The sequence below is a fragment of the Somniosus microcephalus genome, chromosome 8, assembly GCF_052327205.1.
Source record: "Somniosus microcephalus isolate GS21.2 chromosome 8, FLI_Smic_1.0, whole genome shotgun sequence".
Lineage (NCBI taxonomy): Eukaryota > Metazoa > Chordata > Chondrichthyes > Squaliformes > Somniosidae > Somniosus > Somniosus microcephalus.
The window spans coordinates 1,656,920-1,677,024 of NC_140994.1; the positions used below are offsets into that span (position 1 = coordinate 1,656,920).

General features: G+C 47.0%; 2 protein-coding genes across 15 annotated transcripts in view; both read left to right on the forward strand.

Annotated features, from left to right (window-relative positions):
- Window positions 1-7,651, forward strand: part of aldh18a1 (aldehyde dehydrogenase 18 family, member A1) — a 63,288-nt gene extending 55,637 nt beyond the window's left edge. For all 8 annotated transcript variants that reach the window (XM_085994098.1, XM_085994099.1, XM_085994100.1 and 5 more), the window contains 5 exons: window positions 61-256; window positions 1,158-1,279; window positions 1,837-2,023; window positions 2,940-3,035; window positions 5,043-7,651. In XM_085994098.1, the coding sequence (XP_085850224.1) occupies window positions 61-256; window positions 1,158-1,279; window positions 1,837-2,023; window positions 2,940-3,035; window positions 5,043-5,218 (777 nt within the window). In that variant the 3' untranslated portion in view covers window positions 5,219-7,651. The remainder of the gene's footprint in view (window positions 1-60; window positions 257-1,157; window positions 1,280-1,836; window positions 2,024-2,939; window positions 3,036-5,042) is intronic.
- A 101-nt stretch (window positions 7,652-7,752) lies between these two features.
- LOC147113236 (polycomb group RING finger protein 6-like) overlaps window positions 7,753-20,105 on the forward strand; it is a 210,386-nt gene continuing 198,033 nt past the window's right edge. For 2 of the 7 annotated variants that reach the window (XM_085994102.1, XM_085994104.1), the window contains exons 1-2: window positions 8,666-8,936; window positions 17,665-17,764. In XM_085994102.1, the coding sequence (XP_085850228.1) occupies window positions 8,772-8,936; window positions 17,665-17,764 (265 nt within the window). In that variant the 5' untranslated portion in view covers window positions 8,666-8,771. Of the gene's footprint in view, window positions 8,937-17,664; window positions 17,765-20,105 lie in introns of all 7 variants that reach the window. The other 5 variants (XR_015079170.1, XM_085994106.1, XM_085994103.1 and 2 more) reach the window with 4 other exon arrangements.

A 20,105-nucleotide genomic window follows, 5' to 3' on the forward strand; every position in this document is an offset into this window, starting at 1 on the left:
TCACCATTTAGTTATTTATTCTGGCGAGGATTTCTTCCAGGGATATGTTTTCTGTTTCAGGTCAGCACACGTGAGGAAGTGGAAGATCTCTGTAGACTGGACAAACTCATCGATCTGATCATCCCTCGTGGCTCATCCCAATTGGTTCGGGACATCCAGAAAGCATCGAAAGGCATTCCAGTCCTCGGGCACAGTGAGGGGATTTGCCACGTGTTTCTGGATTCCAATGCTAATGTAGAAAAGGCCATCAAGATTGGTGAGTCAGGACCGGCAGTAGAGCAGGGCTGGGAATTTGTACAGGAAAAGGTTATCGCCCTGTAGCACAACACGACTTGTCACAGAAAGACTGGAGTTTGTCCCACAACACCATCTCCGCTCCCCCTGCCTCCACAGAAAGCCTTTCACTGAACCCCGTGGCCCACTGGATGGCAAAGTCTCTGAATAGCATGGCGGAGGGTTGCTGGTTACGCACAGTGTGGTGAGAGAGTAGAATAGTGAGGCAGCCTAATTAGATGGGACTGTGTGAAGTAACATTGTACATCTGGGTGGTTCCAGCTTGGACACTGACGTATGGGCATTGTCAGTGGCTCAGTGAGACAGACAGAATCCCTTGTCTAGCAGGCTCTGGGATAATAGTTGGGGAATCAGAGTCAGTATCTGTCTCCTGTTGGTGTTTTCCCAGATATGTTTCAAATACCTTGTACCTCAGGAGGATCCAGTGATGTGGCTGGGGCATAGCCGGGTGATGAGTTTTTTTGCTGAATATACAATATTTCACATTGATCAGTGTTGAATTTCTTTTGCATTTTGTCTGCTCAATTCCATAATCAATCCAAATCCTTTTGCAAATATTTAACCGCTGCCTCTGTCCCTAGAGCTATAAATTTGAATTAATTCAGCGAGCATCTTAACTTGTTCATTTCAGATGCTGTGTTATTGGAATGTGTAGCATTCACATATTGAGTGATCAGTGATGCGTCTATTGCGGCAACAGCCTGAACTAAGGCCCTTTAGAAACAGCGCAGTTCCCAGAGAGCGGCAGACTTCTGCTCACTATTTAGTGAGTTGCTAGTGATTGTAGAGAGCTGCTGCTCCTGTATAACTAACTGGTCACAGCCGGATATCGAATGTTTAATAAAACCCATTTCTGATTCCAGTTCGAGATTCCAAATGTGACTACCCGGCAGCATGTAACGCTCTGGAGACACTGTTGGTCCACAGAGATCTGCTGAGGACGCCCTTCTTTGACCAGATAATTGACATGCTGAGAATAGAACTGGTAAGGATATCATTGTAAACCATTATATATATTAGATGGGGTTTACTAAAACTCCTCGGGGCTGGGGAAATGTCCATCTCGCAAAGACTGCAAGGAATGCAGTGCCTTTTAGTGCTCATGGAGGTGAGGGGTGTTGGTGCTGGGGAATGGAACTCTTTCCATTTTCAGGCACCCAGTGTCTGCATCAAGCACTCCCAGCACCTGATCCATGTGGATAGTCAGTGAGGACAGGACTGGGCTCAGCTGTGATGCCCTTGATGGCCAGACAGCCTGCATTCAGGTTCCAGCTGAAGAATTGCCTCTTGGGTAAGTTATGGGATGGGTGCAGCCACTCGTGGATCTGTATCGCGTTGACTGTCTGCGTCATGAGCGGGAGGGAAGGGGGCAGATATTGAGGGGGCAAATCCTGGCCTGCGTTACCAGCCCTGAACTTGCTGTACTTTATGCCATTGTGCAGGAAACTTTTCTCCCTTCTCTCCAGATTTGTGTTGCAAGAGACCCACAAGTTTGGAATTGTGTCCCAGTGTCCAGTGAATGGCGATGCTTTGTATTTCCAGGTGAAAATCCACGCTGGGCCCAGGTTTGCATCGTACCTGACATTCAGCCCCTCGGAAGTGAAGTCCCTCCGCACAGAGTACGGGGATCTGGAGTGCTGCATTGAGGTTGTAGACAGTGTACAGGATGCAGTCAGACACATTCACAAATACGGCAGCTCCCACACCGATGCCATTGTTACAGAGAACGGTAGGTGGCGTCACTTTATTCGAATATTGCTCTATTCCTCGAGCCAAACACCAAACGGCAAAATCCTGTGGATGCTGGAAATCTGAACTATAAAGAGAAAGTGCTGGAAATACTCAGCAGGTCGGGCAGCATCTGAAACTCTCGTTCTCTCTCCACGGATGCTGCCTGACCTGCTGAGTATTTTCTGTTTACTAAACTAGCAAACACTGGAAACCTGAAACTCAAAACAGAGAATGATAAAGCACGCAGCACGTCTCTGAGCTTCCATGGAGAGAACTGATGGTCACTGTTCCGGGTGCACAGCCTTTCATCAGAACTGAAAAATAAACAACCACTTTAATAGAATCAGAACAAAGTAGAGGCAGCGATTTTAAAAATACATGAGAGGGAGTAAGTATGGAATGCTCTGTCACCTGCTCCAAAGGAAAGCAGGAGTTGGGTGACTTTGGTGCAGGGATGAAGAGAGGGGTGGGAACCCTATAAATCAGATCGAACATTACAACAGGAGAAGCCGATAAAACCGGGCAGGACCGACAGTTCGAGGAGGAAAGCAGGCCCAACACCAAGGGTGTCGACTCCTCCATCCCGACAACGGGTCTCAACCTGACGGCCCCACCCACATCGCCAACACCCCCGCTCGGAACAAACTTCAGGCTGAGTTATTCAAATCAATGTTTAAGACCAGGTGGCTCATGTATGCATCAAACTCTTAGTGACTGGGTTCCAAGTGGTTTTCCTGTATTTAATAGTAAAGCATTCACTTGTATGTAGCGCTGAATTGCGTTCAAAGAATGAAGAAGAAATGCAGTTAGTAATGAAACATTTCCTAGCTGGAACCAGATTTGGACAAGCTTACATTGTTATGCTGACTTTGAACTGAGCTAAACTTGTGATTGAAAGTTTATTCTGTTTTTAGAGGAGACGGCTGAATACTTCATGCAGCATGTTGACAGTGCCTGTGTCTTCTGGAATGCAAGCACTCGGTTCTCCGATGGATACCGGTTTGGACTTGGTAAATCACATACAGAGATAACGTAGATTTATGTTTGGAACTTCAGGCTGTATGAGGAAGTAAAGATTCATCCTAAGTTGGTTTCACTCTCTTCTGTGAGTTAGCAAGTTATGGGTTCAAGCCCCACTTCGGGACTTGAGCACGGAATCTAGGCTGAGGTTCCAGAGCAGTACTGAGTGCTGCATAACCTACCTTTAAAGCAAGGCCCCCCGTATGCCCATTCCAGTGGTTAGGTGAATGCTAAAGATCCACGAGAAGGGAGTTCTTCAGATGTTCTCGAGAGCATTCCTCCTCTCAACACCAATAAAAATAGGTTTACTGATCATTTATCTCACTGCTGCTTGTGGGATCTCACTGTGCATAAAATCACTGCCGCATTTTCCCGTATAACAGTAACTGCACAATGTTGTTTGTGGTATGTGAAGTGCTTTGGGATGTTTGAGAGGCGTGTGGTGTAAATGCAAGTCTTTCTTTCTGACATCCATACTTGGGTTGTGTCCCAAAAGTGGCAGCCATTTGCTCACAGCAATATCCCACAAACAGCAGTGACATAAATGACCAATTGATGTGGTTTTTGGAGGTGTTGGTTGAAGGAGGAATGTTGACCAGGATTCCAGGAGAATTCCGTGTCCTCCTTTCAGCAGTCCCATGCTATCCCTCCCTCGAGAGTAGATTGTGTTTCCACAGCCTGTCTTCACAGCTCAATGGCTAATATACCTGCAACCATCTGTGCTGCCCTTCCCTGGCTCGTTGCAGTGCTTCAGCATCTCCTTTTTGTAGGTCTGGGCAGTGCCCTGGTGTTCGCCTCACTTCATGGGGTTCTCATTCTTGGGATGTGGCTGTCGCTGGCAAGGACAGAATGTATTGCCCATCCCCAGTTGCCTTGACTGAGTGGTTTGCTGGGCCACTTCAGAGTTAAGACTCAGGACTGGAGTCACATATAGATTCATAGAATCTATGGGCTAGATCGGGTGAGGACAGCAGGTTTCCTTCCCTAAGGGAGATCAGTGAACCAGTTGGGTTTTTATGACAATCTGATGGCTTCATGGTCACTTTTACTGAGACCAGCTTTTTATTTCTAGATTTAAAAAAAAAACTGAATTCAAATTCTAAAAACGGCATGTGGTGAGATTTGAAGTCATGTTCTCTGGATTATTAGCCCAGTAACAGAACCACTACACCACCGTGACATTTTAAGGTGGTTTTGCATTCAGAATGCACGCTTCTCTGCAAACTCCCTGCCTGGTGCTATGTGGGACACGACCGTACCTGTGTCCAAAGAGTGGGTGTGAGGGGCAGCACTGCGTGCCATCCTCCTCCTGATCAAGAGGAGAGCTTAGCTCGGGAGTGGCCGCGCGCTCTCTCTCTCTCTCTCTCTCTCTCTCTCAGCACTCCTGCACCAGTGTAAGAGCCTTTAGTTGCTTTTGTCACTTCCGCCATGCACTGCAGACACATTTGGACAACTGCTACATCTGGATCTTGTTCTCCCACTCATCCTGTTGAATGACCAATGTGTTTTTTTAAATCAGTGCTTTAAATCTGTCAATATTTATACAGGAATCTTGGAAAAAGACTGTCCTTCAGTCGTATTTTTAGTGTAAATTAACACAACAATGTAATCACTGGACTATAAAGAGAAGGCCCAGATAGCCTTTCTCCACCAGTTTTCTCTTCTGAAGGAGTAGACTCCTTGCTGGGCTCTGCTTCCAGTTGCTGAGCACCCTCTGGTACCTGCTCCTTCCTCGTGAGTGTCCTCTGGTTATTTTACCATGAGGGCCATCACAATTGAGTGTGTTCCTGTCCCCACACGCACTTTGAGCAGGGGACATTGGGTAGCGATCAGGAAGCCAATTGTAAAGCTCCTGCTGAGTCCAGCTGAGTGTAGGCCTGCAGCGGATGGGTATAGCTACTCACTGCCTGAGCCATCAGGGGAGCTGCATTTTACATCATTCTAAGTGGGAAGACATCAGTCTCTTGTGCAAAGCTGATTTTTTTTTTGTATTTCAGGTGCAGAGGTTGGAATCAGTACTGCGCGTATCCACGCCCGTGGGCCGGTGGGATTGGAGGGGCTGCTGACCACCAAGTGGCTGCTACGTGGGGAGGGACAGGCGGTGTGTGACTTCGCAGAGCAAGGCACCATGAGCTACATCCATGAAAATCTACCTGTACCCCACAGAATATAAACCCTTTCACCGAGAAGGTATCACTTACTGTAGGCAGAGTGGCGAGCAGCTGATCACTTCTCGAGCTGATCACTTCCCTCTAACATTCCCAACAGGACTGTTCTGTGACCGTCAGTCATTGTCTTCTGGCTACAGTTTCTTACTAACCTAGATGTATAGGCGGAACTTCTGAGCATCAGGTGTGGGGGAGTCTCCACGCACCCTTCTTTGTTGGTTTCCTTGAGACCCATCTCCAAGGTTGTTTGTGTGCTTGCTCCCCTCCCCCTGACTCTGAATGCTCCAGCCTGCTGCTTGTGATGTTGCTTACCTGCTGAGGTATCTTTTCTTTGAAGGGACAAGTGAATTGGTTATTGTGCAATTAGATGACATCCAGGACAAATTTCATCCAACAGCAAGTCCACGTGTTAAAAGCCAGAGAATTACAGCTTTAGCAAAAGCATGAAGGTGGGAATCGAAGAGGAAATACCAAATAACACCAATCAGATGGATCTCAACAGTGGCACTCCTTCCGAAACCATCGTGAACTGGCTCCACATATCGCACTGATGTGAATAAGTCACCACAGGGATTTCTGAAGTTGCTTCCCTTATTCAGCCTGTGGCAACAATGCTTCCCATCAGTGGGTCTGTTGTATTGTCGGAACTGGGCTTTTCCCCCACTTTGGTGAACAGCATGACCTCGTGACACCTGGAGAGGTAAAGAAAGGAAGCCACATGTCCCCAACACGGCAGCAAGACACTGGGAACTTGGAGTTAGATGGGCACAGGTCCAACCCTACTCGGGTGAGGAGGCTGAAAGCTCTGATGGTATTGTGTTAGAAGAGAGAAATTTATCATGCTGCAACCAAAATATAAACACTATTGTCTCTGACTGGGCTACTTTCCAGGCCAGCAGAACCCGAGCAGACCGTGAAGTCACGCCCACCTGGATCGACGTGACCAGAATGCTCGGCATAAAACAAACCATCATTGTGACCATTCATTTTAGGTTGCCTATACTGAGACCGAGAGAGGTCCTAATAAACAGTGTCGGAGGCTGAGGGTGATTGAGGTATCAATAATGATATGGACTGATTTGACAGGAGAAGGCATTAAGCCTGGGCTTGGGAGACAATCCAAAAAATGTGGAAAAGGTCAACATCAACACAACCTTTCTGACAGAAATTGGAGAAGAATGTGTTCCAGCCATATACTTGCAGGATCCTGAACTGGACCTCTGTAAAGCAGGGGCTGGGGCTAATCAAATTCCACGGTTCCATGCCTCACACTGGGCAGGTGCTGACGAGATTAACGGATGTAAAGTTTTAGTCAAAGGCAGACAGAAGTCCTGTATCAGAGGGGTAGAAAGTAAATAGTCTTCCAGTGTCAGTGAGGGCAGGAACAAGTGCATAATTCAGGTGTAATTGAGAAGCTGATGTATCTAGAAATAGCAATTTGGAAAGTCTCCAGTGAGTGGTGGTACCCTGCAACTTATGGCTTGACTCCCTAAAATCTGGGACAAGTGCATTAAACCCTTAAGCTCAGGAAGCTTGGCCATTCATTGTGGGGGGAGCGGGATATCCCAGTTATTACAGAGACAAGTGGAGAGAAAGTACAAATAAATATCTCAGTAGATTCACTACGTTCGTCATACAATTGGGTGAGACCACAGCATATCCTATCCAGGGTACTGAAGTGGTGAATGGACAAATAGTTAAATACGGTTCTAGAAGGACACGGCCTGTTCCTGCACGACCCACAACTGTTCAAGCATGAAAGAATTTACTCCAACAGGACACACTTGTGTAAGAGGCACTGATCCACAGAGCCATTTGTGAGAGTGCAGGTAACAGGATGAGTATTTCAATCTCACCCACTGGCTCTTCCATTCAAAAGCAGCAGACCATCAACCTGATTCTTTGAAGATTCCCTGAGGAAACAACTCCCAGAGCATCCGAAGGAAAAATCTCTTTCGTACTCGCGCAGTTCAAGTACAGACCCAGCATTCGGGTCTATCTTGGACATTTTGGGAAGGAGTTGTTTCCCGAATCTTGTAGGATTGATGTGATGTATGGGACATCAGACTTGAGTTTCTGATGTCAATGGTGGAGTATTTTTCATTTTGTGAAACTGGGTTTTAATTTCTCCAATTGACCTGGGTAATTAGGTTGCATTAGTACATGGCACCAAGTGTACCTCGTCTATCAGCTTCAAGGAGCTTACACCAAACTGGAACCAACTTTCCCCAGATAATTTAACCAACCAATTCCTTCTCAAAAATGGCTGGTTTCCCTGTTGCCTCCACCCTCCTGTTGGTCATGTACTGACTTTTGGTGATTACTGTCATGGGTATATGTGTTTTAGATATGGTGTGGTTTCCACTATCTAGATTGCAGTAACAAATGGTTTTAAAATATTTTGTATTTGTTACAGAATAAACTTTTTGATAAATGTGGATCAGTTGTACCTGTTTAATTACACAACTCTGTTTATTGATAGTGCAGTATCTGCAATTGTCAGGATTGATACTAAATTTTACAATAAATAAAGTGCTTCATCGTAGTCGGACGACAAAAACAACAAATTGCATTTATATAGCGATTTAACGTAGTAAAACATCCCAAGGTGCTCTAGGAGCGTAATCAGACAAAAATTGACACTACGCCATATAAGGAGATAGTAGGACAGATGAACAAAAGCTTGATTAAACAGGTAGGTTCTAAGGAGTGGCTTAAAGGGGTGGGCGATAGGGAGAGATTTAGGGAGGACATTCCAGCCATTAGTGCCCAGGCAGCTGAAGGCACATCCATCAATGGTGGAGCAAAGGAAGGGGGGGCAGAATTGGAGGAGCGCAGAGATCTCGGAGGGTTATAGGGCTGTTATTGTTGGGAGCCATGAAGATTTCTTCAAAGGCCCTACGCAGCCATTAATGGACCTCTGCCTCTGAACACGGGGATTTACGGTACTGATAGCAGCTTTCGTTTCCGTTAGCTGAGTTTGATACCTCGCTGAGCAGAGAAGGTAACGGTGGAGCGAAGTAATGGCAGTCCCATGCAGCTGGACAATGAAAGAGCGGTGTTGTAGCAGGATGGTGTGGTCGACCGGTCAGAGGCTGCAGAGAGGTTGAGGAGGATAAAGGGATAATCCACGGTCACAGAGGATGTCGCTCATGACGTTGTTTGGGGCCATTTCGGTGCTGCCGGAGGAGCGAGAGCGTGATTGAATTGGTGCGGGAGGCAGGGGTACAGCAGGCGTGCAGTCAGCTGTGGCCTGGGGCTGTGCCCATATCATGTCGGGGGCAAAGCTGCCTCAGGCTTCAGCATTAAACCCACACATTGCTCCGAGCAGGAGGCGATGCCGGGAGTCTGCACGCAGCAGGGCCGAGTCCCGGGGTTGCTGGATGTTGTTGTCCGTCGGGCCCGCGAGAACTCCAGCTCCCAGCAGGCCGGAGGCGCGCGCAGGCGCAGTGCCGAGTCTGGGGGGTTGCAGTCCGCCTGTCCCGCGAGAACTCCAGTTCCCAGCAGGCCGGAGGCGCGCGCAGGCGGCCTGCCTGGCCCTGGTGCCGGCGCGAAGCGATGGCCGGGTCCGGGGAGGAGGACGAGGAGAGGGAGCTGGCGATGGAGTTGGGCCGATTCCCGGGGCCGGACAACCGCAGCAGCTCGGCCACGAACAGCGAGCCGGAGTCCTGGCAGGAGGAGGAGGAGGTCGAGTCCTCTGAGGGAGTAGCGGGGCAAGAGGAGGTAAAGTGAGGCAGAATTACAGCCCAGGAGGAGGCCATTCGGCCCGTCCAGCCCGTGCCGGCTCTCTGCAAGGGCGCTTCAGTTAATCCCACTCCCCCGCCCTTTCCCCGCAGCCCTGCTAATGTTTTTCCTTCAGATACTTATCCAGCTCCCTTTTGAAAACCACGATTGAATCTGCCTCCACCACCCTTTCAGGCAGTGCATTCCAGATCATAACCACTCGCTGCATAAAAAAAGTTTTTCCTCACATCACCTTTGGTTCTTCTGCCAATTGCCTTAAATCTGTGTCCTTTGACTCTCGACCCTTCCGCCAACGGGAACAGTTTCTCTCTGTCCAAACCCCTCATGATTTTGAACACCTTTATCAAATCTCCTCTCAGCCTTCTCTGCTCTAAGGAGAACAACCCCAGCTTCTCCAGTAACTGAAGTCCCTCCTCCCTGGAATCATTCTTGTAAATCTTTTCTGCACCCTCTAAGGCCTTCACATCCTTCCTAAAGTGCAGTGTCCAGAATTGGATACAATACTCCAGTTGAGGCTGAATTAGTGTTTTATAAAGGTTCATCATAACTTCCTTGCTTTTGAACTCTATGCCTCTATTTATGAAGCCCAAGATCCTGTATGCTTTTTTAACTGCTATCTCAACCTACCCTGCCACCTTCAACGATTTGTGCACATATACCCCAGGTCTCTCTGTTCCTGCAGGCCCTTTAGGATTGTACCCTTTAGTTTATATTACCTCTCCTCGTTCTTCCTACCAAAATGTATTACTTCACACTTTTCTGCGTTAAATTTCATCTGCCACGTGTCCGCCCATTTCACCAGCCTGTCTCTGTCTTCTTGAAGTCTATCGCTCTCCTCCTCACTGTTCACTATACTTCCAAGTTTTGTGTCATCTGCAAATTTTGAAATTGTGCCCTGTACACCCAAGTCCAAGTCATTAATACATATCAAGAAAAACAGTGGTCCGAGTACCGACCCCTGGGGAACACCACTGTGTACCTTCCTCCAGTCCGAAAAACAACCGTTCACCACTACTCTCTGTTTCTTGTCACTTAGCCAATTTTGTATCCATGCTGCCACTGTCCCTTTTATTCCATGGGCTTCAACTTTGTGGCACTTTACCAAGAGTCCTTTGGAAGTCCATGTACACCACGTCAACCGCATTTCCCTCCTCAACCCTCTGTAACCTCATCAAAAAAACTCAATCAAGTTAGTTAAACACAATTTGCCTTTAACAAATCCGTGCTGGCTTTCCTTAATTAATCCACACTTGTCCAAGTGACTGTTAATTTTGTCCCGGATTATCGTTTCTAAAAGCTTCCACACTACTGAGGTTAAACTGACTGGCCTGTAGTTGCTGGGTTTATCCTTGCATCCTTTTTTGAACAAGGGTATAACATTTGCAATTCTCCAGTCCTCTGGCACTACCCTCGTATCTAAGGAGGATTGGAAGATTATGGCCATAACCTCCGCAATTTCCATTTTTACTTCCCTCAGCATTCTCGGATGCATCCCATCAGTCCTGGTGACTTATTTACATTAAGTACAACCAGTACCTCTATCAATTTTTATCCCATACAGTATCTCCGCTACCTCCTCTTTCACAGTACCTCAGTCATGCCCTCTGCCTCCCATGTGTAGGTCTACATTTTGGTCCCTAATCGGCCCCACCCCTCCTCTTGCTACCCCTTTATTATTTATATGCCTATAGAAGACTTTTGGATTCCATTTTATGTTAGCTGCCAATCTCATTGAATGGCGGAGCAGGCGCGAGGGGCCGAATGGCCTACTCCGGCTCCTATCTTCTATGTCCCTATGTTTATTCTCACACTCCCTCTTTGCCCCTCTTATTTCCTTTGGCCTTCGTAGCGAGAGGGTTTGAGTACAGGAACAAAGATGTCTTGCTGCAGTTGTACAGGGCCTTGGTGAGACCGCATCTTGAGCCACATCACACCTCCATCCCCCACCCGGATGGCCTGAGGGCGCTCCGCTTCTTCCTTGAACAGAGGCCCGACCAGTCCCCATCCACCACGACCCTCCTCCGCCTGGCTGAACTTGTTCTCACATTGAACAACTTCTCCTTTAACTCCACTCATTTCCTCCAAATCAAAGTTGTTGCCATGGGTACCCGCATGGGTCCGAGCTATGCCTGCATTTTCGTGGGCTATGTGGAACAATCTTTGTTCCAGTCCTACTCGGGTCCCCACCCTCACCTCTTTTTCCGATACAGTGATGACTGTATCGGTGCCGTTTCCTGCTCTCGCCCCGAACTTGACAATTTCATTCACTTTGCCTCCAATTTCCACCCTTCCCTCGCCTTCACATGGTCCATCTCTGACTCTTCCCTTCCCTTCCTCGACTTCTCCGTCTCCATCTCTGGGGATAGGTTATCAACCAATATTCACTACAAGCCCACTGACTCCCACAGCTACCTGGACTACACTACCTCCCACCCCGCTTCCTGTAAGGACTCTATTCCATTCTCCCAGTTTCTCCGTCTCCGCCGTATCTGCTCCGACGATGCCACCTTCCACACCAGTGCTTCAGACATGTCTTCCTTTTTCCGCAACCGAGGATTCCCCTCTACCGTGGTTGACACTGCCCTCGACCGTGTCCGTTCTATCTCCCGCACTTCTGCCCTCACCCCTGCCCCTCCCTCCCGGAACCATGATAGGGTTCCCCTTGTCCTCACCTTTCACCCCACCAGCCTCCACATTCAACGGATCATCCTCCGGCATTTCCGCTACCTCCAAAGTGATCCCACCACCAAACGTATCTTCCCCTCCCCTCCCCTTTCAGCATTCCGCAGGGACCGCTCCCTCCGAGACACCCTAGTCCACTCCTCTATCACCCCAAACAGCCCTTCCCCTTCGCCTGGCACCTTCCCGTGCAAGCGGAGGAGATGTAACACCTGCCCCTATACCTCCCCCCTTCCCACTGTCCAGGGCCCCAAACACCCCTTCCAGGTGAAACAGCGATTTACTTGTACTTCTTGCAATCTAGTATACTGTATTCGCTGCTCACGATGCGGTCTCCTCTACATTGGGGAGACCAAACGCAGATTGGGTGACCGCTTTGTGGAACACCTCCGTTCAGTCCGTAAGGGTGACCCCAAGCTTCCGGTCGCCTGTCATTTTAATTCACCGCTCCATTCCCACTCGGACCTCACCGTCCTTGGCCTCTTGTATTGTTCCACGGAAGCTCAACGTAAACTCGAGGAACAGCACCTCATCTTCCGATTAGACACTCTGCAGCCTTCCGGACTCAATATTGAGTTCAACAATTTCAGATCATAAGCTCGGCCCCCATTTCATTTTCTCTTGTAATTGTTCCACTCCTTTCCCCCCCCCCCCCCCCCCCTTTCCTTTTGTATCTCTCTCACACCTGGCAGCTATCTTTTGCCCTGCCAGTACACTTTACACCTAATCTCAGCCTATTACCATCTCGTCTAGCTTCTAATCTCTTTTACTTCTTTTGTTTCTTTTATTCTTTTGTCCGATCGCAGCCCTGCCTTCGATCTAGTTTCTTTTCTTTCCAGTTTTGAAGAAGGGTTCGACCCGAAACGTCAACTCAAATTTCTCTCCACGGATGTTGCCTGACCTGCTGAGTTTTTCCAGCATTTTCTGTTGTTATTCCGCATCTTGAGTATTGTGTGCAGTTTTGATCGCCTTATCTGAGGAAGGATGTTCTTGCCATGGAAGGAGTTCAGCGAAGATTCACCAGGCTGATACCTGGGATGGCAGGAATGACGTATGAGGAGAGATTGGGTCGATTGGGCTTATACTCGCTGGAGTTTAGAAGAATGAGAGGGGATCTCATTGAAACTTTTAAAATTCTGACAGGACTGGATAGACTAGATGCAGGAAGGATGTTCTCGATGGCCGGGGAGTCCAGAACCAGGGGTCATAGTCTAAGGATAAGGGGGTAAGCCATTTAGGACAGAAATGAGGAGGAATTTCTTCACCCAGAGAGTGGTGAACCTGTGGAATTCTCTACCACAGAAGGCAGCAGAGGCCAATTCATTCATTAAATATATTCAAGAAAGAGTTGGATATATTTCTTAAGGCTAAAGGGATCAAGGGATATGGAGAGAAAGCACGGACCGGGTACTGAATTTGGATGATCAGCCATGACCGCATTGAATGGCCTACTCCTGCTCCTATCTTCTATGTTTCTATATTTTTCACTTCCCCTCAGAACTTTCTATATTCAGCCTGGTTCTCACTTGTATTCTCAACCTGACATCTGTCATACACCCCCTTTTTGTGCTTCATCTCACTCTCTATCTCTTTTGTCATCCAGGAAGCTCTGATTTTGGTTGCCTTACCTTTCCCTCTCATGGGAATGTACCTCGACTGCACCCGAACCATCTCCTTTTTAAAGGCAGCCCATTGTTTGATTACAGTTTTGTCTGCCAATCTTTGATTCCAATTTACCCGAGCCAGATCGATTCTCAACCCACTGAAATTGGCCTTCCTGCAATTAAGTATTTTTACTTTAGATTGCTCCCTGTCCTTTTCCATAGCTAATCTGAACCTTATGATAGTATGATCATTGTTCCCTAGATGTTCCTCTACTGACACTTGCTCCACTTGACCCACCTCATTCCCCAGAACCAGATCCAGCAATGCCTCCTTCCTCGTTAATCCGGAAACGTACTGATCAAGAAAGTTCTCCTGAACACACTTCAGAAATTCTTCCCCCTCTCTGCCCTTTACACTATTACTATCCCAGTCTATATTAGGATAGTTGAAGTCCCCCATTATCACTACACTATAGTTCTTGCACCTCTCTGTAATTTCCCTGCAAATTTGCTCCTCTATATCCTTCCCACTAGCTGTTGGTCTACAGAATACACCTAGTAGTGTAATGGCACCTCTATTGTTTCTCAACTCTAACCAAATAGATTCTGTCCTTGACCCCACCAGGTCATCCTCTCTTTCGAGCACTGTAATATTCTCCTTAATCAATACTGCCACTCCACCTCCTTTCTTTCCTTCCATTTCTTTCCTGAACACCTTATATCCAGGAATATTAACAGAATCAAGGTATATGGGGATAGTGCAGGAAAGTGGAGTTGAGGTAGAAGATCAGCCATGATCTTACTGAATGGCGGAGCAGGCTCGAGGGGCCAAATGGCCGACTCCTGCGCCTATTTCTTACGTTATATTTAGTACCCAATTCTGTCATTTTTTGAGCCACGTCTCCGTTATCGCCACGACATCATATTCCCATGTAGCTATTTGTACCTGCAGCTCGCCAACCTTATTTACCACATGTACCTAACCTGTGCTGCATTTGCCCTGGGAGTGTTTGATGGGACAGTAGAGGGAGCTTTACTCTTTATCTAAACAGTGCTGTATCTGCCCTGGGTGTCTTTGTTGGGACAGTGTAGAACATAAGTAGTAAGAGCAAGAGTCGGCCATTTGGCCCCTCGCGCCTGCTCCACCAATAAGATCATGGCCGATCGTCGACCTCAACTCCACTTTCCCGCCCGAACTCCATAGCCCTTGATTCCCCTAGAGTCCAAAAATCTGTCGATCTCAGCCTTGAATATACTCAAAGATTCAGCCTCCACAGCCCTCTGGGGCAGAGAATTCCAAAGATTCACAACCCTCCGAGTGAAGAAATTCCTCCTCATTTCGGTCTTAAATGGCCGACCCCTTATCCTGAGACTATGCCCCCTAGTTCTAGACTCTCCAGCCAGGGGGAAACAACCTCTCGGCATCTACCCTGTCAATTCCCTTCAGAATCTTGTATGTTTCAATGAGATCACCTCTCATTCTTCTAAACTCCAGAGTATCGGCCCAATCTACACAATCTCTCATCATAAGACAGCCCTCTCATCCCAGGAATCACTCTAGTGAACCTTCGCTGCACCGCCTCCAAAGCAAGTATATCCTCCCTTAGGTAAGGAGACCAAAACTGTGCCCAGTACTCCAGGTGTGGTCTCACCAAGGCCCTGTACAATTGTAACAAGACTTCCTTACTCTTATACTCCAACCCCCTTGCAATAAAGGCCAACATGCCATTTGCCTTCCTTATTGCTTGCTGTACCTGTATGCTAGCTTTCTGTGTTTCTTGCACGAGGACACCCAAATCTCGCTGAACACCAACATTTGAAAGTTTCTCACCATTTAACAAATATTCTGTTTTTCTATTCTTCCTACCAAAGTGAATAACCTTACATTTCCCTACATTATACTCCATCTGCCACCTTACTGCCCACTCACTCGGTCTATCTATATCCCTTTGCAGACTCTGTTCTCCTCACAGCTTACTGTCCCACCTAGCTTTGTATCATCAGCAAACTTGGATACATTACACTCGGTCCCTTCATCTAGGTAGAGGGAGCTTTACTCTGTATCTAACCCGTGCTGTCCCTGCCCTGGGAGTGTTTGATGGGACAGTGTAGAGGGAGCTTTACTCTGTATCTAACCCGTGCTGTACCTGCCCTGGGAGTGTTTGATGGGACAGTGTAGAGGGAGCTTTACTCTGTATCTAACCCGTGCTGTACCTGTCCTGGGAGTGCTTGATGGGACAGTGTAGAGGGAGCTTTACTCTATCTAACCCGTGCTGTACCTGCCCTGGAGTGTTTGATGGGACAGTGTAGAGGGAGCTTTACTCTGTATCTAACCCGTGCTGTACCTGCCCTGGGAGTGTTTGATGGGACAGTGTAGAGGGAGCTTTACTCTGTATCTAACCCATGCTCTACCTGCCCTGGGAGTGTTTGATGGGACAGTGTAGAGGGAGCTTTACTCTGTATCTAACCCGTGCTGTACCTGCCCTGGGAGTGTTTGATGGGACAGTGTAGAGGGAGCTTTACTCTGTATCTAACCCCGTGCTGTACCTGCCCTGGGAGTGTTTGATGGGACAGTGTAGAGGGAGCTTTACTCTGTATCTAACCTGTGCTGTACCTGCCTGGGAGTGTTTGATGGGACAGTGTAGAGGGAGCTTTACTCTGTATCTAACCCATGCTGCACCTGCCCTGGGAGTGTTTGATGGGACAGTGTAGAGGGAGCTTTACTCTGTATTTAACCCATGCTGTACCCGCCCTGGGAGTGTTTGATGGGACAGTGTAGAGGGAGCTTTACTCTGTATCTAACCCGTGCTGTACCTGCCCTGGGAGTGTTTGATGGGACAGTGTAGAGGGAGCTTTACTCTGTATCTAACCCATGCTGCACCTGCCCTGGGAGTGTTTGATGGGACAGTGTAGAGGGAGCTTTACTCTGTATCTAACCCATGCTGTACCCGCCCTGGGAGTGTTTGATGGGACAGTGTAGAGGGAGCTTTACTCTGTATCTAACCCGTGCTGTATCAGTAAATTTGAGAGAGAGGTGGGTAAGTGCCTGGTGAAACCTTTGATGGAGGGTATTAGGTGTCATGGGATCTGATATGGGCCTGACCTGATGGTCTTTTGAGTCCTGTATTAAAAGAGAAAAACTTGCATTTCTATAGCGCCTTTCACAACCACCGAACATCCCAAAGCGCTTTACAGCCAATGAGGTACTTTTGAAGTGTAGTTACTTGCTGTAATGTAGGAAACGCGGCAGCCAATTTGTGCACAGGAAGCTCCCACAAACCGCAATGTGATAATGACCAGATAATCTGTTTTAGTGATGTTGATTGAGGGATAAATATTGGCCAGGATATCTTCCCTGCCTTTCTTCGAAATAGTGCCATGGGATCTTTTACGTCCACCTGAGAGAGCAGACGGGGCCTCGGTTTAACGTCTCATCTGAAAGACGGCACCTCCAACAGTGCAGCGCTCCCTCAGTACTGCACTGGAGTGTCAGCCTAGATTTTTGTGCTCAAGTCTCTGGAGTGGGACTTGAACCCACGACCTTCTGACTCAGGCGAGGGTGCTGCCCACTGAGCCACTGGCTGACGCACAATGGGAATTGTCTGTGTAAAGTTATAACACTAATTACATCCTCCCACCAGTGGTGGTGCTGCAGTACCTCTATTGGTGAGATGGTGTAATTACAGCATGACCAGTTTACATGGGTCATTTCCATTATAAATGTTAACTGGAATTTATAATGGGACAGGCTGCTTGGAAGTGTGGACAGACACCAGACAATAATCGGGGACAATCACACTCTGAATATAACAACGGATGAGTAGCGCTCCGTATGTTCTAACGTTGACCAGGAGAGTGATGAGAGAGTCACTGGGGACAGGAGAGTGCCTGGGGTCTCCAAGGAGCACATCTGCAGAGGTGCAACCCCTCGGACGTGGGGGTGGAGCTCACCCAGATCACGGTATCAGTGCAGTTTTCTGCCTTTCATATTTAGAAGTCCACTGTTGATCGAGGGGCGTGTCTTCAATGATGGCAGCAAGGCGGGTAAAATGGGAAATTTTATGAAGCAAATGATGTCCCGTCCAGGGATAATGAATGAAATATTTCGGAGTATTTTGACGCTGTTACACATCTGTAATAACATCAGCAAGACTTCCGAGCGATTTGAACTGCTGGAAGTGAGAGCAGGTTTTGCTAGAGCCAGTGTAGGTTGGCTCTCCAAACCAGGAGTAACTGTCTCAGTTCACATGGTGCAAATTAAATGCTTCAGGACTGCGCTGGAATGGCCTCTAGAGCTGGGAACAAGTACTGCACCACAAGGCTTTTGCTAAGCAGCAGATGCTCTGGGCAGTGGAATTTTAATATCAGCAATATCATTTACCAGGCTGTGAGGGAAGCACTGAGAGGATCTGTTTTCTTTACAGCAGAGTATTTGTCTGGCTGACGTGAATCCATACATCCTGTGTCCCATCTGCGGAGGTTACTTCATTGATGCAACCACCATCACAGAATGCCTGCACACATGTAAGTACAGTTACACTCTCCGAATGTGCTGCCACGGGAGGCCATTTGCCAGCACCGATTCTTTCACCGTGAATCTGATATGGCCTGTGGTGATGTGAAAAAGGAAGCTCTTGCAGTTATGTCGCACCGTTTCAAGTTTCAAACACATCCCAACGCACTTCAAATCGAATGAATTGCATTGTGCAGTTACTATTATGTGGGTAATGATGCAGTGATTTTGCACACACCAAGATCACATACAGGAACAGGAAGAGGCCATTCAGCCCCTTGAGCCTGCTCCGCCATTCAACAAGATCATGGCTGATCTTCTACCTCAACTCCACCTCCCCATATCCCTTAATTCCCTTCGTTACCAAAAATTTATCAACCTCTGTCTTGAATATACTCAATGACTGAGCATCCACAGCCCTCTGGGGTAGAGAATTCCAAAGATTCACAACCCTCGGAGTGAAGACATGTCTCCTCCTCAGTCCTAAATGGCTGACCCCTTATTTTGAGACTGTGACCCTGTGTTCTAGATTCCCCAGCCAGGGGAAACATTTTCCCAGCATTAACCCCGTCAAGCCTCTTAAGAATTTTATATGTTTCAATTAGATCACCTCTCATTCTTCTAAACTCTAAGGAATATAGGCCCAGTCTACTCAATCTCTCCTCATAGGACAATCCCTCCATCCCAGGAACCAGTCTGGTGAACCTTCGTTGCACTCCCTCTATGGCAAGTATATCCTTCCTTAGGTAAGGAGACCAAAACTGTACACAGTACTCCAGGTGTGGTCTCACCAGGGCCCTATATAATTGCAGTAAGACATCTTTACTCTTATACTCTAATCCCTTTGTAAGAAAAGCTAACATACCATTTGCTTTCCTAATTGCTTGCTGTACCTGCATGTTAACTTTCTGTGATTTATGTACAAGGACACCCAGGTCCAAGGACACCCAGGTCCCTGTGAGTGCAAACATTTCCCAGTCTCTCACCATTCAAAAATATTCTGCTTTTTTTGTTTTTCCTACCAAAGTGGATAACTTCACACTTCCCCACATTGGGCAAGAACATGGCAAATGGAATACACTCAGTCAACCTGTCTATATCTCTCTGCAGCCTCTTTGCGTCCTCGTCACAGGTTACTTTCCCACCTAACTTTGTAACATCAGCAAACTTAGATGAAGGGACTGAGTGTAATGTATCTAAGTCATTAATATAGATTGTAAATAGCTGAGGCCCAAGCACTGATTCTTGCGGTACCCCGCTAGTTACTGCTTGCCAACCTGAAAAAGTCCCGTTTATTCCGACTCTCTCTTCTCGTTAACCAATCCTCAATCCATGCTAATATATTACCCCCAATACCATGAGTCCCTAATTTTGTGTAATAACCTCTTGTGTGTTACCTTATCAAATGCTTTTTGAAAATCCAAATATACTACATCCACTGGTTCTCCCTTATCCATCCTACTACAGTAGTTACATCTTCAAAAAACTCCTAACAGATTTGTCAAACACGATTTCCCTTTCATAAAACCATGTTGATTCTGCCTAATCATATTATGATTTTCCAAGTGCTCTGTCACCACGTCCCTAATAATAGATTCTAGCATTTTGCCTACTACTGATGTCAGGCTAACTGGCCTATAGTTCCCCATGATTTTCTCTTCCTCCTTTCTTGAATAGTGGGGTTATGTTTGCTACCTTCCAATCCTTGGGGACTGTTCTAGAATCTAGGGAATTCTGGAAGATTAATCCCAGTGCATCCACTATCTCTGCAGCTCCCTCTTTTAAAGCCCTAGGATGCAGGTTGTCAGGTCCAGGGGATTTGTCGCCACTTAGTCCGATTTATTTATCTAGTACTATGTCTTTACTTATACTGATTTCTTTAAGTTTCTCATTCTCTCTGGACCCTTGTTCCCCATTATTTCTGGAATGTTTCTTGTGCCTTCTACCATGAAGACAGATACAAGATATTTGTTTCATGTCTCTGCCATTTCCTTATTGCCCGTTATAATTTCTCCTGTCTCTGCCTCTAACGGGCCCACGTTTACTTTCACTAATTACAATCTATTTTTATGTCTCTTGCTAATTTACTGTCATATTCTTTTTTCTCTTTCCTTATCAATTTCTTGGTCCTCCTTTGCTGAATCCTAAAATCCTCCCAATCCTCAGGCTTATTACTCTTTTTGGCAACATGATGAACTTCTTCCTTTGATCTAATACTATCATTAACTTCGCTTGTTAGCCACAGTTGGACTACTTTGCCCATGGGTTTTTTTGTGCCTTAAAAGAATGTATATTTGTTGTAAATTATGTATTAATTCTTTAAATGCTAGCCATTACTTGTCTACCGTCATA